The sequence below is a fragment of the Leiobunum rupestre genome, chromosome 7 (genome assembly GCF_980474605.1).
Source record: "Leiobunum rupestre chromosome 7, qqLeiRupe1.1.hap1, whole genome shotgun sequence".
Taxonomy (NCBI): Eukaryota; Metazoa; Arthropoda; class Arachnida; order Opiliones; family Sclerosomatidae; genus Leiobunum; species Leiobunum rupestre.
Window position 1 is genome coordinate 39,695,180 of NC_143390.1, and position 24,066 is coordinate 39,719,245.

The following is a 24,066-nucleotide window of genomic DNA, read 5'->3' on the forward strand; positions in this document are numbered from 1 at the left end:
TTATCGCCCTGTTAGTCACTTAAACCAGGTACCTAAATTTTACGAACTCACTCATGCTCAAATTACTTCCTTCCTCCGCGCCAACAACTTATTTTCTCCTTCGCAACACGGTTTTCTCAATAATTAGGCAGTCTTGCCTCACGAACTTATTGCAGGCCACTAACACTCGGTCTCATTGGATTGACGAAGGGTTTAGTGTGGATGTCATCTTCCTAGATATCGCCCAAGGCCTTTGATTCCATTCCCCACGTGTACCCCTGTAGCACATGAAGTCGTTTTAGGGTCGGGGTACGGTCGAAAAGTCGCTTTATAGTCGACGACCAAATGCCGACCTAAAAACGTCCGAACGTTTTTCGACACTAAAACCGTAAATCCTTTTTTGGGACTATTTATGGTCGGTATGCCGATCATTATCCGACTTAAAATAGACCTTACATTTAATTATTACCCCTGTGGCACAAAGGGTCGATTTAAGGTCGCGCTTTGCCAATTAATCGCTCAAAACTGTGAAACTTTGGCGATTTAATAAAACAAATTGAAATATTTTTAAAATAACTTCCTTTCTGTATTATATTTTTTCAAAAAAGATTATATATTCAATCTGAGAATGTTTCCTTATTAAAAATATCTCAGATCAAGTAGGTTACATTCGTATAGCTAAATATGTTAGGCTAAGATACTATTAATGAAGATTTAATCGTTACTTTTACCAAAAGCGACATAAGACCCAAAAGTGTGCCAGTACGGTAAAATGTTTAATGGGAGCTTGTCTCGAAGTAAAAAGAGGGAGTGGGAGAGGGGGTTGAAAATACGTCATCAAAATTTGAAATTTTCTCCACACCAGCGCCGCCGAGTGAGGCGTTTTAGAACGTATGTCTACGGGCGTGTTAATCGAAGAGAGAAAATCGCGCCAGACCATAGACTAAATATACTAAGTGGTTATTTTGGATAACAAAAGGAAAGATCGTTGTCATCGAGGTTTATAAAAGAAAATATTGTGGTCATCGTGGTTTAAAACATCAAATTTCGTGGTCGCTATCATTTAGGAGAACATACACAGTGGTCATCGTGGTTAACGTGATAGTATGTAGTGATCATCGTGGTTTACCATAGAACCCTCAAGATCATCGTGGTTTACGATAGAAACCTCAATTGGGCCGATTTTGGTACCCCATTTTCGTAACCTGAGGAAACGTTTTGTGCAATTCAGCATAAAAATGATAAGGTTTGGATGTCTCGAGGGGGGGGGGAGGGTTCAATTTAAAAGTGTTGGAGGTCAAAATGACACTGCGCCGAGGGTCTGCAATCGTAGAAACGCGCCAATGTGCAGAACGGTATTCACGAGAGAAAACACCAGGGGTTCTTACTCTACTTAGAAGTCACGGCAGATGGCCCCTGTTGTTGGAGTTACAATTTTTTCTGATAACACTTTACAGTTTTCTTGAGTACAAAGATGCATGATGCGTACGGTTAAGTGGCCAAATTACTTGTATAGTGTGAGCGGGGCTTAACGTACAAATAAGTGTTATTTCTATTTATTGTTGATAAAATGTGAATTTGCACACTCCATGTCAGGTTAGAATAAAGGGGGTCAAAAGGGGTAATTGTCGCCAAGCGCCATAAATCTAAAACGGGAAGGGGGGATACTTTTAATTTTAAATAAAAATTCCGAAATTGAAAATTAAGGTATTTTAACCTTTTTTAAATTACGGAAATGTTTTTGAAGCGAGGTATTATTGAACGCGAGATATTTGTGGGCTGGCGGAGCTGTGGTTAGCACTTTCGCCTCGCAGCAAGAGGAACCGGGTTCGATCCCAACTTGTGGCACTGTGTGAAAACTCGGAACCACTCCTTCCGCGTTGAGTTTACCAATTCTCTCGCCACTGGTTTAAGGGGTTTTCCCCCGAGCTCTTCGGTTTCCCCTTCCGTAAAAGCTTGTTGAGGTTAACGGTTATAGTGAGTGTAGGAGGCTGTTGGCTCGCGTGGCATGAAGGGCTTCCCACCACCCCTTCCTACGCATTGTAACCCGGCCACCTGAATTAAAGGCTTTAAAAGTCGCTTGATGACTTAGGCCTAAGGTGGTGCCAAGGGTATTAGCCTAGCTGATTATTGCTTTGGCCGTGAGAGGGCTGAGAAAGGAGCGCGAAATGTTGTTACTTTTCATTAAGTCGCATCGTCGCCATTTGTGTCTTTTTTCGGGTTATAGTTTCCCAATGAGGTCATCAGGCAATTGCGAGGGGCTAACCACTCTTAGAAAGTCTGTACACCGGATTACGCTTAGATTAGCACTGCCAAAGGCAGGGACCTCAAAGATTACGCGTAATCCCATTAGTACAGTCAAAGGTACGGCTCTGTACACCGATTACGCGGAGTGATCAGCCCCTCGGGCAATTGCCTGCCACCCTCGGCAACATTCCCAGTAAACGACGTTGCAGTTACGTTTTCAAGCGTCTGGGAGGCAGAGTTTGTGGATGGCCGTGTGAGGACGACCACCAATCCCCCAACGGGTGGTCGGAATACTTCAGCCACGGGTGTCCCCACCCCTGTCCCCACGTATCCCCCCGTTGGCGTGGCCGTTACACATATCTCGTCCTGATTAATCAGGTGGACGAGCGGACTGAATTGTCCCACACGTTACAATCCCCAATTAAAAAAAGTTACGTTGTCAGTGTAATTAATAATGAACCATCATTCCTCGAATAGGAGAGTTTTGTTAAAAGTCATTAATAATTTAGTTGATTACCGTTTTCGTAATTTGTAAAAGTAAGTAAACTGTAAATTATAATTCACAAAGGTTTCATTTTACTGTTAGGAAGTAGAGCCTTTTTAAGATCGAATTTTCGATTGTTGTTATTGTTTTTTGGCTATTTGCTAGATTTGTGATGGTCATTGCGATGAGTAATAACATGAGTAACTATGGGAAAATATTTAAGTAGATCCTTTCTTCACGGTGATGCCAAAAAAATTCCGAAATAGCGCTTCTCGGTAGTAGCAGCTTGAAGTAATAATCTAAAGCAACTTCCGGGAATTTGACGTTCAATTTTGAATAACTCTATTTTAAAGCTTAATGCGTATTTAGCCGCCTTAACTTCACAGATAGAATATTAATCTCAATTATTATTATTTTTTAAACAAATAACTATTGTAATTAAAAAACGATAACTCTTAGTTACGGGGGGAAGGGGGGAGTTCAAAAAGTGTATTTTTTGCGTTACGTAATTTGTGAACAGCCCCAAAGTGGGAAAAACAAAACCCAAGTATTTCAATTAGCTAGCATAAAACTGAGGTAATTCTGACCTTCTATGAATGCAAAAGGAAAAGCAACATTTTTACAATTAAATGTTACCATTAACTGTGGTGCATAATTGCGCGTAATTTGCGCGTTTGATTGGTTAACACGTTAATGTAAAAAGTACAAAGTAGGGTGGCTAGGGTAAAGTTACCCCCTTTAAAGTTGTTAATTCCTTCCGAGTCCCATGGGTCCATAATGGGGGTATTAGTGGTGCGTAATGAGTGTTAAACTGAAAAGTGAAAATCGTACAATCATAAGTTGTATTTAATGTAATACATTAGATTTAAACGTTTATCTCGTCGTCAACGTATTCACAGATAAGCCTTACTCTGTAACACCTCGAATCGGTAGCCGCTTAATTTGTTGACACTTCAATCCGTTTAAGAAAATTTAATATGTGGAAGAATAAGTAAAATGCGAAACTCTCCAATTCGTAGCCAAGGTTCACGGATGGATTACATTTTTTAAAACCCAAATCCGTTCAGTGACAGTTTCGGTTTCATTCAACCAAATTCAAACCGTAAAATTGTAATCCGTAACTGACCAATCCGTCCAATTATTCGGATATATTCATCCGTTATCCTACGGATTATATTTTTTCACAGATTGGATTATTTTAAACTACGGATTGGACGGTTCGGATTGGATCCGAAGAGACCGAACCACGAACGGATTGAATCCGTAGTGTACAGACTACGGACGGATTGGATCCGAAGTGAACGGACCACGGACGGATCGGAATTGGAGAAGCCGAATCCTTTCAGTATCGGATTCATCCAATCCAAATCCAATCGGTACATTTTTAAGAGAGGAAAATCCGTAACCGACCACTCTGTCCAATTATTCGGATACATTCATCCGTAATCCTACGGATTGGATTTTTTCACAAACTGTATTATTTTGTTTGTCGGATCGGACAGTTCGGATTAAATTACTTACGGATGCAACGTTTACGGATCGTATCCGACATAAACAGTTCACGGACAGATTGAATTCGAACCGAGTGATCATGGACGGATTGGACTTTTGAGAACAACGATCCGTTCAGGCTAGAGCATAGCGCCGAACCGATTTTCAACGGCGGCGGCGGCGGGAACGTTAATTAATTCGCCGGCGGCGTGGCGCGCCGATTTGCAGAAAATAATCGGCGGCGTTGAAAAAAATTGGCGGCGGCGGCGCCTAAGGGGGAAAACTGCCCCCCCCCCCCCGAAATAGCGCCAGCCTTTAAATAGACCGCTAGAACTGTTAAACACATTTTTAAAAAATTCATGTTTAATAGAATATATTTTATTAAAATAGGAACCACTTGTTTCCAAAACGAAGAAGAGGTAACTTTGGTTACATACTATCATATGTAACTTATTTAATCATAAGTTATAATACAAAATACGAGGCGAGGCAACTCCAAAGCCGTTTTCGTTTCTCTCTCTCCTATCCCAGCTATCTGCGGCAGAAAATCTTGGTGCGCGCGGTGCAGTGGTGAAAGATATTTTGGAAATTATTAATTATTTCCAATTTTATAAGGCTAGTACGGTGCACCCAACAGCCTAGAAATCGTAGCACTACCAAAAGAAAAATCTATGTAGTTCGAATTTAGATCTCAAAACGCAATTATTATACTTTAATAATGGAAATTAATTCGGCGGCGAAATGAAATTGTTACCAAACGTCTATCGACTATTACCTGGCTCATTCACCGTAACTTTCGGACCCCACGTTTAATTAAAGGGGTCCATCAGAGGCATATAGTGCATTTTTCTTTTACGAACCTTGCATCAGAGGAATGAGGGGTAAGAAAGAAAAAAGCCCGTTTTTTTATTTTATGTTTTTCCAAAAATCCGCCGTAGGAATTTGGCACTGGTAGTCTTAAGTGCTTGGGCATAGCGGCCGCTTTACAAACTTCTTTTTTTGGCTACGTTCACCAAAGAAAGTAGTGCACGTTAACCAGCTAGGAGCAACAAACACAAGGAGAACGCAACCCGTCAAAAGTCGTGAATTTTCTTGTGTACAATTTTCATTGGTTAGACGCTTTAGCGCCTACTGCCGTCGGAAGGGTAAAATTCGGAAATTGTTCCTCCTCCTGCCCGTAAAAAGTTCAGCGTAAAGGCTCGTCCAATGAAATTTGTACACAACACTGCGTTAGCGTGTTTAAAGGCGTGTTTGTTGCTCCTAGCTACCAGCGTATTGCGTAATACTTGAAACACATGTATATAAATAAATAAAACAAAAAGTGAAAAAAAAAAGATTCACTGTAACTTCAGGGTAAATATATTATTTTTACCTCTCCGAGGTGACTATGTCCCCTAGGAGGGGTTATACAATCACCGTGTCTGTCAGTCTGTCTGTCTGGGCCATAGACATAATAAAGAAATAGACACCTTACGCGTAGTTTGATTGGCCAAAAATATACGGGAGCGCTAACTAGCAGACAACCGGCAGTTGTTCCGTATTCCTGGGGTACTACGTGTAAAGCGCCACTTAAGTTTAGTGGCGCTTTAGACTAGGCGCCCACTGGCAGTGAGCGCTTGGCCTAGGCCACGTAGTACCTAACGCTTAAGAATATTTATCCGGTTTAAAATAAGACGCAAAAACTTTAGGGGTGAATTTGATAAACGGGTAGTACTTTTTATGTTAGCTAACATGTTTCATAATTCGTTTTGGTGATTTTTTTTTATTAAAAAGTTATAGAAAAAGTGTTTTCTACTAAAAATCTGTTTTTATTTGGTAAAAAAGGTTAATATTAGTGTTTTTACGCATTGTAATAACAAGTAAAACAATACCGGAAAAGGTTTCATTCCATAAGTAGGATTAAATTATCATATTATTTCGATGAATATTCATTCTTATTTAAAATCTTTGTATAACTATAGGTTTCCCTTATCTAAACCTACAATACTTTCTCAATGGACAATTGCTGTAAATCGCGACACATTCAAATCATGATTTAATTTGTAATGATCACTTTTTAGAACGGGATATACAAATTGTAAATGGCAAAGGGTGGGTCACACCAAAAGCCACTCCAACTCTGGTTTGGTTTCCATAGAATTAAAACAAGTAAAAATAGTCTAAATAATTTTTTATTTAATTACATCCAGTTGAAAGTGAAATAGAAAAAACCGGTGATGCTAACTTCTCACCTTTAAATTTTGACCAAGGATCATTTCGTGTAGGTTTAATTATGTTATTATAATTTGAGCAAGATCTCCTTGGTTTTTAGCCAATTTTGTTTAGTTGTTATGAAGAGATATTCCTCTATCTATAAAAGAAATGTAGTCTAAGAACTAGAACTTGCTGTATTACGAAATATTGTTGGCATGGACATCTTCCCAGATCACCACGAACATATTTGATACTGAAGTTGGAATCGTACCTTTAGTAGAATCATCCATTTCATCAAAATTCCAATTACTTTTGTTCACAATTTAGAATCTCAGAATATTCCGATAACAAGCCAAAGCCACAACACACCGGATAGTACACGAGTTACTTAAATATCATTTCGCAATTAGATTTTTTTTGTTTTTAATTAAAAGATCATCTGCTGCTTTTTATTTGGGTTTTGAAAGAATTAATTGACTTATTTAAAAATTATAATAAAAATTAACCTTTTTTTAAATTCTCACAGCCAAAATATTCGCGAATCACGTCAGAGTTCCTAAAAGATTACAAACACGAACATGTGTGGCGTGTCACGTGATGATTTTTCATTTTATCACCTAATCGACAGGCGTCGGTTACACGTGGTACCACAGGAATACGGAACAAATACCGGTTGTCTGCTTGCCGTCGCCTCCGTATTAACCGCCCGTAGAATCTTGGGTCTATTTCTTTATTATGTCTATGGTCTGGGCTGCGAACGCGTTCGCATTTTCGGAGCAAAGCGTACGCAGTTTCTTAGATTTAGGTTTTTCCAAAAGCGCACTCTTTTTGTCATTGGGTGTATTATAATTTTCTTTTGTACGTGAAGAATCTTTGACGTTTGGGACGGACCGAGTGCTGAGGGTTACGGTAAATGTCTCAACGTCCAAATGGCAGTGTTTCCACCAAATGTTCACGGTATACGTCATAGTATCATTTTGCGATCGCATCGGGCGGGTTACGAACCCGAGCCCTCCTGCATGACAGGCGAGTGCTTTACCACAGAATCAACGATACATGTTACGCTTCATTGAAAATTATAAGCTCAGCTTAAGCGGAAGAGTATATTAATAGTTTTTAAAGTCTACATTTTTTACGTATGAAATTTTAAAGGTCAAATCTTGTTTTAGCGCAGTCAACAGAGATAAGAGGGTTAAAGGGTAGAACCCGTGGGTGGTCCACTTAGTTAGTTTTTTGTCTATCGGTACTTTTGAACCGTTAAGGCTGGTTTTCACTAAGGCAAAAACGCCACGACGGTGAACATCGACGCGAAAAATTTCCGTTAGGCCTAATGCAATATTTTTACGTTGACGCTCACCGCTGTGGCGTTTTTGCCCTAGTGAAAACCAACCCTTAAGGGTCATTCATGAATACAATTTCAAGTGGTATACAGCGCGCTTTTTTCGTTTTGATTAGGGCAAAGTGACCAATTCTGGACCACCTTTTTTGTTGCGCTTGAAAAGTTCAATTTTAAAAGGTAATATTCGTAAAAATAGAAACAATTTTTTTTTATAACTATTGATTTAACTGTTGCGTTTTTGAAATTCTAGTTTAAAAAAAGGACGTCCTTGAAACTATTTTTAATTTTTCTCAATATATGCAATTTGACCATTTGTGGGCCACATGCCCTAAAGTGAACCGGGGGGCGACCTAATGTGGACCACGGGGTGACCTAATGTGGACCACGGGGTGACCTAAAGTGGACCGGTAGATTTCTATTAATGAACCAAAATTTTAAACTATAGGCCTACTTCTAGACATAGGTCTATTTAAAACAGTTAAAATTAGGTCAAATATTTTAAATAGGAATAGGCCTACGTATTAAAAATAACACTGCACGGAAACATTTTTTTTAAACAAATGCAACATTTACTTGAGATATTAATACAAATTTAATCGTACTACAAATATAATACTGGACTAACCTCTGTTTTGACTAGTTTCATTTAAATATATTTAAATATCCCGCATTTTTCAAATATAAACCATTTCTGAACCTGTCCAGAAATGGTTTATACAGTGGTCCAGATATGGTCAATTGCTAGGTCCGAACACGGCCAACTTTGATCACGCGCTTTTCGCGCTACTACGGCCAACACATTCGTCGAAATTCCGCGAGCAAGGATTTTCCCCATATAAACTGTACTATAATGTGTTCAGCGCCACGCTCGGTGGTTATATTGTCCCCAATGTAAAAACTATACTAAAAATAATAATCCGCTAGGGGCGCTGACGTCATACACATCTTTTGCTCATAGGTTAGCACAGGAACGTCAACGAATGAAATGGCCGCTGTAGCGCCAGAGATGCGCGAGAATTCAAAGTTGGCCGTGGTCCGAAATAGGACTACATTGGTTCACAATAGGTCGAGGGTAGGTTCAGAATAGGGCAAATCGAATAGTTTCTTAAAAACTATTTTTTTTAAAAGAATTATATTTTTTTAAACTTAGAACTATTTTTAAAAATAAACTAAATTACTTACGTAAACGTGAAATGCGATGTAACATTAAATTACTATCACGAAATGCATTAAAATTCAAGGTTTTCTGGAGCTCGAAGTGAAAGTTCTGTCTAAAAATTTGGCGGGAACTCAACACTGGTTTTTAATTACCAAGGTGCGCATGACGGCTTTTAACAAATTCGGTTGGTTGAATAATATTGAGTTTTCTACATATTTACTGCCATCTATTTGGAAACATTAGGCCTATTTATTACAAGAACGAAGAGGTTTGGCGGATTATTTAAAACTCAAAATAAATGTTCGAGCTATAACCTATGATTTTTTATAAGAGTTTTAAAAAGGTGGTTCAGAATTGGTCGTGGTCCAAATTAGGTAACTTTGCCCTACTTTACTCGTAACTTCGTAATTTATTTTACGTGTTTTCTTATCGGCTTTAAATGTGTGATACATTTTCATTAATGTGGTTACGTTGGTTTTATATTTTGAGATATGCGCTGTTGTTTAGCCTTCACTAAATTCAGTTAAGTTTTTTTTTGTGTGCGTTATATATAAGCCGGGAATTGTTAACGGTAAGGTGGTTTTGGTTTTTTCTATTACAATTTTCATTACCGTGGGTATATGGATTGACATTTTCTGGATTTCTAAGTATTTTAATTAACTTGTTACTTGGTTGGGTTATTATTATATATTTTTCTATTGGTTATTTTGCTTGTTTGTTGATAATGTGGGGGATAATTCATGTCTACGATTTTTTATTTGCATTGATTTTTATCGGCTTCGTTGGGTTGTCGTCATGAGCCCTCGCAGTTTTTATTAGTGCTTTCACTTATAGTTTTGGTTTTCGCTGTAACTTTTGTTTTTCCATATAAATTTTATTGTTTAAGACCTATAATACCATGGGTTGGTTTTTCTCTATAAAATAGTTTCTTGCACGTATATTTTACGTTTCGTGAGCTTTCTAATAATTTTAAATTTTGTATTTTCTATTTCTCATTTTGTTGCTTTGGTAATTTAATAACGTTTTGAGTCTAAAGTTGGTTTTTTGTTCTATTGATATTGGAAATTGGTTTAATGCAATAACATTTGTAATATTTATAATTAAAATAATCTACTGGTTTAGCACCGGGATAACTTTTTTTGGAGGACGCTTTTGATGGTGAAATATCATTGAGTACCGTGTCGAGTAGTTAATACACCCAAGGTATATTTTGGCAAGCTTGCCAACTGGTTTACATTTTAAATAATATAAATATATTATAAGCGCAATAAATTATAATCTTAGGTTTAAACAAGTTTTAAGCTTTCGTCTTTTTAAACCTAGAATAATATTGTCTATCCCGTAAGGGTTTGTAATTTTATCTGACTGCAAATGTTTTCCATAATAAAGGTAAAAACCTGAACAGAAATCATCCTCCTTGAAATGCAGGCTGCAGACCTTGTGTGTATCATTTCATGTTTTGGTACAAAATCATCCCGACAAATGTTTTTTAACAATAAACTTCGAAGACTTTCTTCGTTAGGAAACTCGTGCAAAGATAGGTCTTTCCAATTTACATGGTTTGATGTATAATATGGTACGCAACACGAAGGCATTGTGATGAATATTTCTATCTCTTACCTATTTAGTTCCAAAGATGTACCTAAGCATCTTTTATCTTCAATTATATTATTCTTACTCTTAAAACTAATTAGATATACGGAATATACTACCTAAGAACTGTTACAAACTCGTGAATTTGCTATAGATATATTATTAATGAAGATTTATTATTAATAAAGATTTATAAAGTTTAAGAGAGACATTATTTACACATCAAAATACCTCTACAGCCTTCAAAACTATGTGTTCTAATGTGGCACCTTCGCGTAAAAAATGCGTCTCTTGTTCTTCATTTAATTTTTATTAGGTAATAATTTTTTTAAACTCTGAATTATACATAAATATATTGAGAAAAGATAGTTCAACTTACAAAACCTTGTTTTTTCTAACCAAAGAAAAAACATTTTCCTGCGATTTCGCTTGTATTCCCCGCCTTTGGCGATAGAAGGTTTTTGGTCGTACGTAGCGCCCCTAGCGGGATTATTCACACACGCAAATAGCTCTTTCTATAAAATAATATATACGCATACATGTATAAAAAGTGTTATTTTTGGAGCACGCTTCATAATATTTCCGTGTAGAGGGACTCGTGCGTTTTCGCGCGAGCTCAACAAGAACGAAAATATGCGCGTGCTCTCTATCTTTAACTGCACGATGAATCTAACGTACTTACGTGACCTCTCGTATTTTATATAAAGAGCTATAATTACCATTAGATGTGAGGCGATTTATGGGGCCGCTAAAGCGCGATCGAAGTTGGCTGTGACACTGACTAATGATAACTGTTTGATTCATTACTGCCTTATCTATTAGATCATTAGAGAAGGCAGTGGATTCATACATGATTTCAAGAAAGTGCCCCAGCCGCCGGGAGTAGTGGCGTACTCCAGTAATCCCAAGCGTCTGAGAGGCAGAGTTTGTGGATGGCCGTGTGAGGACGACTACCAATCCCCCAACTTCCGCCACGGGCGTCCCCACCCCTGTTACGGTACGGGGGTATACAAATAGAGATAACGAATGTCCCCACGTTTCCCCCCATTGGCGTGGCCGTTACACATATCTCGCCCTGATTAATCAGATCTTCGTCGGGCTCGCGGTCTTCTCAGACTCAATCAGCCCTTATTTCTTCCTTCTTTGAATAAAAAAAAGAAAAAAGGGGGACCCCAGCCATCAAATACAAATTTTGGCTCTAGAAGAGCTGAAGTACTTGTTGTATTGGTGTCTAAGGCTCTAGCCAACACCATGGCTGCGTTCAACAACTATCAACGGAGAAAAACCGTTGAGTTATCGTTGAGTTCTTTTAATCAACGCTACGTCACAAAATTATAAAAGTTGTTGTACGATTTATAGTTCACTGACTTAACGAACAAAATATCGTCTGCTACCCCTCCTTTAACTTTGTCGAATGACGTCACGACACCGATATTTCCGCTGAGTCTCCGATGATCAACGTGACGTCAAAACCGGAAGTCAAAAAACGATCTCTGGAAGTACTGTTATTCCCAACTCAATGGGTACTGGGTACACCGGTTACGTTATCATTTTAATTTGCCGACTATTATAAAAACCATGTCGTATACTGTAGTGTCAATTGTTTTGGATCATTCGAAACAATCTTCCTATCATCTTCACCCATTTCATATTAGGATATCAAGTCAAGATGCGGAAAAAATGGGCTTAAACTCAGAACCAAATGTAAAATACTTCGGAGTGCTCCATCATTCTGAATATGAAATGACGTCCATGCCTAAACGCAAAATAAATGGACTGTTTATAACTATAGTAATCGACAATGACAACCCTATTTTAACATCCAATTTTGATACTGCAAATTTATTTGCTACCATGACTTTTTTTGAACATTACAATTTACACATAGGAATGAAATTCTACTGCTCTATTCTGCAACCTATAACGTTAGAACGTGTAACTTTAGGTGCTAAAACCTTAGAAGCGTACAACTGGGCTAATAGTGATAACTGGCAAAATTATGTACTAAATTATCAGAATGAAAGTATACTTTGCAGAAACGGAGATACACTAAATTTAAATAAGATTGAAAAGCTAGAAAATTGTAACTTAATTTATGAGTTCGTGGTTTTAGAATGTGGTCCTGTTTGTCAAGGATTAATAACTAAAGACACAAGTGTTATAGTTATGAAATTAACTAATGAGGTACTTAATCAAAGGACAGATAAAAATGAAAAATCAACTGATGGAAGAAAAAAATACACTACAATAGATGCGTACTTAAATTTAATGAATTTCACCAGTCGTCTTCTCATGATTAATTTCGGATGCATTCATAACAACTCTAACTCTTTTGATATAACTAACAAAAATGTCATACCAGTTATAAAATCATTAGCAACATCAAACACAGCCCTTGCAGCTCTACGTAACTCAAAACCACTTCAAGTAGAAATAATACCCAAACTACTGAACTTCAAGCTATTGCATGAAGATGTAGATATTCATAATAGTGTTTATGTAAATACAGCTGATTTAATTACCACTGGTTTAGAAAAGAAGGTCAAAAATAACTGGGTGTATGTCAAGCTGAATCATCCAGATACTGGTACGCGCCACAAATTTTCATCCCTTACTAATACAAACCAAGAATCAATTGTTTTAAATAAGAACCCCAAAAGAGCCTTTTCTTTAGATGAAATTGATGATGTGGACAGAGACTGTGGAAATTGGCGTCTAGTTAAAATTTACTCAGTACCAACCGTTTTCCCAATTGGAACAGCTCACCTTAGTCCTCAACTTTGGTTTAATCTAAATCAACACCCTTCACCATTACTACAAGATTCTGGTTTACTAATTAAGGTTCTTAAAATACTCCGCTTATATAATACATTGCGACAAAATTTATCAAATATTTTCCAATAATTTCAGCCAACCAATTCTGATCCCATGATTATTTATGCCAAAGAAGTCTACTTAGCCCTCGTACAATCTCCACACTATTCATCATCTCAAAATTTTGATATCTTACTCAAAAATTACTTTGAAACTACAAGATACCTTAAAGTTGGAGATGTGTTAGGCCTCTGCTCAGCAGGAGGTAATAATTACAAAATTACCCTTCATAAAAACACACAAAACTTTCTATTTCATTTTTAATAGATGGCAAAGTCCATGAAACCCATTCCGACTCCTTCAATACCGATTCTAGTTGGAATCCAACAATCTACTTTTATGTATCACGTATCGAACTTACAGATGAAAAATATAACCTAGACAAAAATTGCTGTTTCAAAGTTGATACTATTCACTCAAGGCTATACCAATCTGGTACTAAAGAGAGCTACATACCAGTGACAATGGAAACCTTCAATCGTAAAGACCCCTTCCACAGACTATGGGATGCACCAACATTGCCAGGATCCATTGGCAGAGTCCGGGATAAATTGTTTTCAATTATCAGCCCTTTTCTGAAATCACAGTAAATTTGAACTTTGAATAATTCTGTAAACTTGCAATTAAAATAAATTATCGGATGTACAATAACAGGCAATTGAGAGAACGGGTCAGCACCAACATTCTTCTGAGTGGTCCTGTTGGTTCTGGCAAAAAATTGGCCCTCAAAGCTGTTTGTCGAAGCCTCAATTTGCATTTTTACTCGGTATACAAAAACAGTTTCCAAATAACGTTCTTTGACTTAAGAATATCAATTTTTTTTTATATAGGTTGATTGCCAGGAAGTTGTTGGAGATGCAGCGGGTGCCACAGAAATTAGATTAAGAAATTGTGCCACAAAAGGTACTTAAAAAAAGAACAAAATGAAGTTTTAAGAAATTAATACATTTTTGGTTCTTAAGCTCTTAAATTTGCTCCAGTCATTTTTCATTTAAATAACATTTCACTTTTAAGTCGTGAGAAAAAAGACGCGTCAACCTCAAATGGGGAAGGTGACACTTGTTTTATATTCACAAATTACAAAATTATATTACTTACTTTATTATTTCATTGAAGATCCACGTACCATCAGCAGCTTTGGTCAAATATTGGCAACATTATCAGGCCCCGAATCCCAGTCAAGTTGGCCTTTGATAACAGTAGCAACAACAAACAATTCAGTTGGTGCGACCAAAAGTGGAAAAGGAGACTCGTTACATCCAGATTTAGCTTCCTTATTTATGCACCACATCTGTTTAGAGACGCCAAATGAACAAGAAAGGGCTTCCATTCTAGAGTTCCTTTTACCGTTAGAGATTCCGTATTCTATTAGCATCAATAAACTGGCCCACAAAACAGCTGTAATATAGACCTAATTTGGTGTATTATATGCTTAGATTGTTTATGAAATTTACTTTCAGGGTTTCGTTCTCAGTGATTTGAATGAATTAGTATCAGTATCAATGTGGAAGGCGTTTAAGAGAGTTAGAAATTATCTGTAATTAATTATTTATATTACGTTATAAACATCAAACTATAGGTGAAATTATACGTAACATTGTCTTAAAGGTCAAAAAATAACTTTGAAACAAACGAAAATGAAATTGCCCTAGCTGGTGTGACAATCGAACAAATGGACATAGACTGGGCTTTGGAAAAATTACAAAATGTTCAAGCCCAATCCATTGGAGCTCCCAAAGTATTACAAGTTTTTTTATAAAAGTTATATTACGACTTTTACGAGACATGTTATTGATTTTCGTTTTCTAGATTCCGAATGTTCGGTGGGATGATGTTGGGGGATTGGAAGAAGTGAAAAAAGAAATTCTAAATACAATTCAATTACCTCTGAACCATCCAGAGTTGATACATTCGGGTCTCAAAAGATCTGGTGTTTTATTGCATGGCCCACCAGGCACTGGCAAAACGCTACTGGCTAAAGCAGTAGCCACCGAATGTTCTTTGAATTTTCTAAGTGTAAAAGGACCTGAATTAATAAACATGTATGTTGGACAGAGTGAAGAAAATGTTAGAGAAGGTATATTCTATCAAAATTGTTCAAAGAAAATGCGTTAAAAATATTTCTTTAAAGTTTTCCACAGAGCACGAAGCGCTTCCCCTTGCGTTATATTTTTTGATGAATTGGATTCATTAGCACCGAATAGAGGCTTAAGCGGTGATTCTGGTGGTGTTATGGACAGGGTTGTATCCCAATTATTGGCTGAATTAGATGGAATTAATCAAACTACGGCTAATATATTTGTAATAGGGGCCACAAATAGGCCAGATTTGCTAGATCCAGCACTATTACGACCTGGAAGGTAGATATATACCCCACAAAATGTTTCAAATTTATTTAATTAAAATGGCAATTTTCTTTTAGGTTTGATAGGTTAGTAGAATTAGGGGTAGCTAAAACGTCGCAAGAAAGATTAAATATACTTAAAGCTTTAACAAGAAAGTCAGTATTACTTTTTTTTAAAGAAAATTGGAGGATTAAAATGGTATAATTTAATTTTTATTTCTAGGATGCCTATATCAAAGGAGATAATTTTGGAAGAAATTGAAAAATTGTGTCCAGAAAGGTTAACTGGCGCCGATTTCTATTCCCTATGTTCAGATGCTCAAACAAAAGCCCTCGAAAGATGCATAAATATGCTTGAAGAAGGAAAAGGTATGGAAATTACATCAAATTACATTTCATTTTAATAATAACCAAACTTATTAACAGAGGAAGAGGGTAATTTGAAGCCAGAGATTACTATGGAAGACTTTGTCTCATCTTTGAAAACATTAATACCTTCAGTGTCAAATTAAAGTTCACCTTTTGTGCCTTATAGGTTATATTTATATATATATATTTATAACTAATTAAAATAAATTAAATTCTGCCTGTGACGAAAATGCAATAAATTGTAGTTTTATTTTTCCAGAAATTTTGCGATATTAAATTTACTATTTATACAATAAAAATAAAAATTTTCCTTCCCTCAAAATAATAAGTGCATTCATTTTTATACTTATATTTACACAATACAAAAAAACAAAGACCCAAAGCCAACTAATTTACATTAGTAGCTACTGTTAAAAGCCTTCTGTTTGACACCCACTTCAAACTTGGACACTTTCATTACAAATTGTGGGAGAGAACAACTAAAATGAGCCCTAAGGAGTTTGTAATCAGTCCTGGCACCCACTTCCAACCGGAAATGGGCCTCTTTGTTGGAGACGCGGCGGGTTGCGAAGTTTATAACACGTTTTGATAACAGTTCAAATACGGAGCCAAAAAGGAGATATGTCATAGGCAGAGATCAAGGGGCGTTCCCTTCAAAACCATTACGCGTTGGAGTGGCACTCAAGTTCTTAGCCACTTTGACAAAGGTTTACCCGGCTACCAAATCCTACGCTTTGACTTTTTGCAAACCTTCCTGACAAAGACTAGCTAGAGTGCTTTAAAAGTTTAAGTTTTTTTGTTAAAGTGAATACAAATACCAAACATGGCACAAGCCACAAGGTGGTAAAAAGCCAGTCACTTCACACTTTTTTTCTTACGTTATTTAAAAAAATACTGTTGCAACAACCATATGTAACGTAATATTGAAAATTCTATCCAACTATTTTAGAAGACGTATATAATTGTTATCCATTGTATAATATTCGTAGGTACGTAAACTCATAAGTAACATATAACACTGAAGGATTTCGGTTGATCGCGTTTCGATTACATAATTAGTGGTGCAATGATTTCAATGCTCATTGGCGAAACAGAAATTCATGAAAAAATAGCGTCGGACTTTTGACTTACAAAAACGCGTATATTCCGGTAAAATAATTTTTGTAATTTATCAATTAACGCTATCATGAAGCTATTTAGCTGACTAAGAACGTACGAAAGGACCCGTTTACAGAAACCATAAGAAGTACCAAGGAGTTACTGGTAAATCACAATAGAAGTTTGCATAAAAACTCCGTCAAAGTCAAATGTAGAGTTTGTGCTACCGTAACTGAACTTACAAACAGTTTTTCATTATACTGCCAAAGCTGTCAAAGTTCTAGCAGCATGATCGTAAGACAGTTGTGGACGATTTGATGGAAATAATTATTGAAATTGAAACTGTAACGCCATTTATTCTGTCGGGGGATTGTTTTAAAATATTTTTTCTTGAAACAATAAAATATTTCGCCATTTATAATGAATTAAAACAGGTTTGATATACACTATCGATTTATGTATCATTATCCTTCCTATAGTTAACGGTGCGAGGGACAGCCAATTTCTGGGACGCTATTGCCCAAAATTGATACAGAGATCGTGAGAGTACGCTATGATCTATCAATCGATGTATCATTTTCCTTTCCATCTCAAAAGGCAAAAAGGACAGCCCATTCCCAATGTCTTGGCTCCAAAATTAAGACAGCGACAGCACGATATCACCTATCGATAATTAATGTATCATTGTCCTTTCTATCTCAAACGGTGCTAGAGACAGCGAATGCCCAATTTCTGGGGAACTAACTGCCCATATTCAAACAACGACATTAAGGCGTAATTTTTCGATTGAAATATAATTTTTCGTTCTATCCCTAACGATACGAGAGATAGCTTATGTCATGAGCCTATCATAAGGTCCCCTATGATAGGCTTATGCTTATGCCGAATAGCTAGACCAGTGAGCGTTATAATTTATACAACGAAAGCGAGGGCACGATATCAGCTATCTAGTGATGTATCATTTCTTTCCAGAACACTACGTGGATTGTAGATCTCTTTCTTTGACGATTTTAAGATCGGAGTTCAAATATTTGAAGATAGAGGGCACCGGTTTTTTAAACTACAAATCAAGGCCGTTGCGAAGCGTTTGGCGCCCCTTGCAAAATTGTTTTTTTGCGCCCCTATTTACGGCCACTTTTAGTTTCTATTTCATTTCTCATCGTGGTCACCACAGTGAAGAATGTTCTCAGAGCATAGTAAGTGCCCTGAGCAAACACTATGCACTGAGCGTGTTAAAGGTTTTGCACCCTATTTTAGAGTCAAAAACCAATGTTAGGTTTCGGGTGGGTGTTTGAATCATAAAACCCATTAGATACGCCAAATAATGTCCAAAATTAATTAAATTAGTGAAAAGTGAAACGCCACTCTTGCTTTTTAACAGAATAACGCTGTACGAGATTTTCAATGAGCGCAAAATGAAAGGGGCACCGTTTTCGTTTCTTGAATAAACGCGAAAACCAAATAGTGATGTAGTAATTTTTCAATGAGCGCCAAAATAGAGGGACGCTGTTGCGTTTTCCCAATGAACGCGAAACAAAAGATCGTTGTACTAGAGTTTCAATAAGCGCAAAAGATTGTCCCCGTTTCAATTTCTCGTCGCCATTTGTGTCTTTTTTCGGGTTATAGTTTCCCAATGAGGTCATCAGGCAATTGCGAGGGGCTAACCACTCTTAGAAAGTCTGTACACCGGATTACACTTAGATTAGCACTGCCAAAGGCAGGGACTTCAAAGATTACGCGTAATCCCATTAGTACAGTCAAAGGTACGGCTCTGTACACCGATTACGCGGAGTGATCATCCCCTCGCAATTTCTTCAGTGAACGCGAAAGCTGAATAGAGCTGTCTGAATTTTTCCTGTATCTAATGAACTTCGCTTTTTCATAATGAGTGCTAAAAGTATAATAGGATTTGAAATTAAATCGTTTAAAAAGTTATGAAATACGAAATTTAAAAATATAGAATCCGTTTGCCGCCTTTTTTAATTTGGCGCTCCAGGCCGGTACAAATAGTACTAAATTCAAATATCACAATAGTGCGTAGGAAGGTTGTCAGGTCTCCCGAATCGTCCAAAAATGCTACTTAAAATTAACATTTCTTCATGTAACCATAAACTAAGGCTAACTAAAAATATAATATTTAACGAAATCAAACTAAATTTACGAAATGTATGTAAATTTCAAGAAGAATATAGTCAAAAGGCACTAAAATGGGCAAATAACACGCTTCTTGGGCCGCTGGGCGCCGATTTCAAAAATATAAATTGTGCCACAGAGGGTTTGATACTGACTGTCGACAGGAATCCATACCTCTACTTGGAATGCTTATCGCGGCAGATTTTCGTCTCGATGTGGCTGACGGTTTTTTTTGACGTCACTATGTTAACTTAACCAACAACAACGTGAGAGGGGAGCGCGCGCAGAGGGGATTTGTTCGTGTGACGCGTTAGCAAGCGAACGCAAAACGGCGACGAAGCCCGTAAAGCAGTCTGTCTTGTGAATAGCTCTCAGTAAAACATTTGCGTGTGAAGAATAGGAAGTGTCACACTTTTGTAAGAATACTATACACTTATGGTCATACTTATGGGACAATATTATAGATTTGCAGTATCACATTACAAAGCGATCCGTTCTATTAAATCTTTTGAGATAATTCAGCCGAAACAAAGACAATTTCTAAATCATTAACCCATTTATTAGCTAATAAATATACTAATTGACTAAAACCCGGCGCTTTAATTATTCTCATTAAAGCATTTGATTTTACGATAGCGAGGAACTATCATAAACCATTCAAGGCAAAATATATAATAAAATATCCGATAAAACAAATCTTAGCAGTCAAGAAAATTTACCAAACGCGAGCGCCTGAAAGTTTCTGTACGGTCGCTTTTAAAATTCAACGTGCCAGTCGCTGTTATAAAGCTAGAGAAAATATTTAAGGTAAAATAGTCTGCTATTTCAGTTATAAAGTCAAAATTTGAACGACGGAAAACCATTAACTTGTCTCCGAAGTTCGAGTTTGTAAATTTTCGTCGACGCTGTCAATTAATTACTTCCGATTAATCGAAGGCGGATCCGCGTCAAATAAAATTTCCTGCACGTCAAACAGCATCTCAATAAAAACCCGAGATATATTGGATTTCTGCAAAATAGGCCAAAAATAAGAGTGGAAATCAAACAGCGCCGGATTTATGGGGTCACCCCTTCATGGCTCCCACAAATTGAACCACAATGGGGTCGGGGTCTGCATTTTATCTATATAACTTTAAATTTCGGTAAGGATAATACCAAAAGTAAATAAGAGGTAATAATGCTTGAAATTACCTCTTTCACGTATTTTTAAGTTTTAAATGGGCTTGACAACAAGTAAGTGTTCTAGAGGTGAAAATATTGAGCCTATTTGATAATACCAACTAATTTTTGTACATTGATAAGTTTCTATTTTATATATTTCAGCAATAGATAGAAATAGGTGTGTAAAATAGTGTAGAATGTAGTTTTTTTTAACACTTAGAAGTTTAGTTTCGGCTATTAAAGCCTGAAAAAGAAGCGAACTACTTTTTACCGCGGCGATCTACAATTTTTGATAAAATCCACGTAAACAGTTATGGGGGGGGGGGATGGTAACGAATTATTGAAAACGATGTTTGAATCCTCAAATCGCTCGTCACGCTAACCGATTCCAGTCTTCAGAACTATTTTGCCAATAACAGGTGCAAGTACAATAGATATTATCTGTTTTGTTGGGCCCGGGTATAAACGTACCCGGAACGAGTCCGGCATTATAATCAACACCGCTCTCTTCCGCGAAAAATTAAAAATGGGAAAAAAAGGAAAAGGATCTTTTTGAGAAGCGCTGGATCATTAATCACTCTTTCCTATTAGTGGGCAAAGAAGACTCTCTAAGAAGAAGAAGAAGAAAGAGCGCGTCCATAAGAAATGAGCTTCGAGGTTATTGCCTCGATCCCCTCTTTCGTCGCTTAATAGACTAACTCTCACTTCCGGTTCAATGTTATATTGTTCAATGGAGAAGCGGATAAAATAGTCGTTGCCATGGAAATTTAGACAGAAAGGATTAGATTTATCTTGACGAATCATGTGTTAAAAATTATGTATATATATTCAAGAATAGACTAATACGGGTTGTTTCCCCTCGGCTGTGGGAACGAAGCCAAACCTTGCTTCTGATTGGTCGCCCTCTTTCGACCCCCATCACGTGGCCGTTACGTCATCTTTCCCCCCGATAAAAGGACAGGCCACTAAGAAGTCCCGGTTAATTCGAAATCTAAGTTGATCTTAGCCGCACCAACTGGCCGTAGCATTTCGCGGTTACGACAAAGACAGTAACGTGCGGGCATTTATTTAATTTCATTTAGATTTTAATTTAAACCCCTGATAAAGGTAAGCTACATATTTTATTGTTTTTACGAATTAATTTGTTTTTAAATTGTGATTGTTTGGTGGCCTAGTTAGGCCGTAAATATATTTCGATATTGAATAATAGAGTTACGAAACGTTTCTATCAATCAGGCTATCATTAGTCATAGGTGCGAATTAGATTAAAATGTCTAATCGCGGAAGAGCGGCGGGATTTTGTAGTAATCCACTTTCACGTGCTCAAAATTCCTTTGATAAATTTTCGATTGAATTATATAATTTTTTTATTGAATGAAACAACATATTTTTACGTAACTTTATCACGTTTCGAATCAGGCTCAATTATCGTTTCGCTCCTGGAAGGCGACTCTCCGAAAAGTCCCGGTGTACTAAGGACGAGAGCGCGAACCAATTTTTTACCTTTTGGGTATATTATAGGAAATTTCTTTCGTAACCTGTTAATAATAATATCGGAATTATTGTATAATATTCTATTATTCTGATATTGTAATCAAATACACGATAAATTTTGAAAATTTATTTTTCTTAAAGTAAAATTTATCGAAACTTAATTTTTGAAGTTAAGATATTTTTGTTCTTAAGCGCAACTAATCAGATCGAAAACTTAAAAGAATTTGCAACAGACCTTAAAGTACAAAGGCGTAGATAGGTCTAGACGTTCAAGTTTAGACGTCTGTTATATTCCTATACGATTATTCATTAGTTTCTGACAGTTTTTGTTTTTTTTTTTGTTTTTTTTTTTTTTTTGAGAGGCGAAAAATTATTTCGGAATTCCATAGAAAAAAAGCACACGGGATATTAAATATAATACCTAAAAACTATAGCGTAGTAATTCTGGACAAAGGCACTGATAAAATGTTTATGATTCGTCCCCATTAGGAAGCAATAAAAAAAGTCTTATCTCTCTTTCTATCCCCTCCGAACAGACTAAAGAGAAAAAACAATGTCCATCCTGACGAAGAGAGAAAACCCCAGCTCCGTATCGACGGCACGTTTTCCGATATTCCAACAGGCGCCTTCGTACAAGTCTCTGGTTCTCTATTTACTTCCACTATTGGTCCTCATCTTGAGCTTCTCCGGAAGCGGGTCGGCCACGGAACCGTCTTTCTACTACCCACGGCCTCCTTGGACGCTGATGGGGACGCGTTATCCCGGAGCGCAGAGACTCTTCATCCGGACGCAGCATCCCAGGGTGTCCACCCGTCGAGTGGATAATTGGAGGGAGTACCAACAGTTTTATCCGGGGTCGGAAGGGGCTTCGGTCCCTGACGCTAACGCTCTGGTGCAGTCCTGTTCCGAAGAGGAGAGATTCTTCTGCGAGGAGTGCACCAAGAGCGCCCGCAACGACGTAGTGTTCCCTCTGTGTTGCGGAAAGAAAGATGGTATGTTCGAATGGTGTCAACGGTTCATGAACTTCGAACTTAAGTCCAATTAAGTTCCATTCGAACTCGGCGAATTAAACGAAGAATCGGATATGGAAAATTACACGCGCGACAATGGTTTTTATCGTTTCCAGACTTATTTTATCGGGAAGGAAATCCTTTTTATATTGCACTCTAATAACGCATTAATTGATTAGGCAGGCCAGATGACTTCAATTTCATTACGTAAATACGCAATACGAGCACGCAAATCGTAAATTTATTATCGAGTAAACACAGTAAATTATTTTCATACGCGCTATACTGTAATTTGATAGCTACCGCGGTTAGCTTTTGACGGGAACAAAGTGAGTGCTTTGGACAGTAACATCCACTGAGTCGACAGTGTCAAATTAAGGTAATTGCGATATCCACTACTTCAAATAAAATAATCAAGGATTGTACACCTAATTGCTAATTTGAGACGCGATCGTTAAATCTAGTCACGTTTAATGTTATTATTCCCCGACAGAGGTTAAACCCTTGGTTAAAAGGGGTTTCCCCCTATTTCTTCGTTTCCCCCTTTCCATAGACATTTTTTGAGGTTAACGGTAATAGCGAGTGTAGGGAGCTTTTGACTCGCGTGGCACGAAGGGCTTGCCATCAACCTCCTACGCGATATAACCCAACCACTTGATTTAAAGGCATTAAAAGTCGATATCTGACTTGGTTGCCTATGGTGAAGCTTCGCGTATTAACCTAGCCAGGTTATTGTTCTTAGTATTACAGGCATACTTAGTTACCTGGCCTGTCTAACGTATTTTACCCGAAAACTGACTCTTTCCACCGTTGAAGTATCTATGTTCGAAACAGATGAGTTTTGTTCACCCTGATGGAGATAAGCAACATTTACTACGATATGTTAAAGTAGGCGACTGTTAAATATTTAATAGCGAGAAGTGGGTCAAATTCAATTAATATAACCCCTTTTTTGTTTGAGTCTGAGCGAGTATTCTAAAAAGGAAACCGCTAAAATTTCGTCAACAAGAAGGACACCCAATTAATTCAAAAATTCTAAATATAGAGAGTAACTCTTTGAAAATAGTCCCTTAGACAAACTACAACGAATAGCGACAA

The 24,066-nt window shown here is 37.2% G+C and overlaps 1 protein-coding gene and 1 long non-coding RNA gene across 3 annotated transcripts; both read left to right on the plus strand.

Moving 5' to 3' along the window:
- Positions 1–9,360: 9,360 nt before the first annotated feature.
- On the plus strand, positions 9,361–10,474 carry LOC149936277 (uncharacterized). The gene is made up of 3 exons (XR_016472207.1): positions 9,361–9,463; positions 10,015–10,095; positions 10,282–10,474. It is a non-coding gene; the product is annotated as an uncharacterized LOC149936277 (long non-coding RNA).
- A 1,189-nt stretch (positions 10,475–11,663) lies between these two features.
- On the plus strand, positions 11,664–16,400 carry LOC149936278 (peroxisomal ATPase PEX6-like). 2 transcript variants are annotated; one of them, XM_090153119.1, is made up of 15 exons: positions 11,665–13,072; positions 13,160–13,326; positions 13,396–13,564; positions 13,627–13,945; positions 14,014–14,125; positions 14,190–14,262; positions 14,322–14,411; positions 14,476–14,759; positions 14,820–14,896; positions 14,968–15,097; positions 15,169–15,436; positions 15,491–15,719; positions 15,782–15,859; positions 15,927–16,072; positions 16,130–16,400. In XM_090153119.1, the coding sequence occupies exons 1-15, from the start codon at positions 12,064–12,066 to the stop codon at positions 16,213–16,215; spliced, it is 3,237 nt and encodes a 1,078-aa protein (XP_090009245.1). In that variant the 5' UTR covers positions 11,665–12,063; the 3' UTR covers positions 16,216–16,400. The 2 variants fall into 2 exon arrangements, with proteins under 2 accessions (XP_090009244.1, XP_090009245.1); XM_090153118.1 differs by having other exon boundaries at positions 11,664–13,326.
- Positions 16,401–24,066: the final 7,666 nt, after the last annotated feature.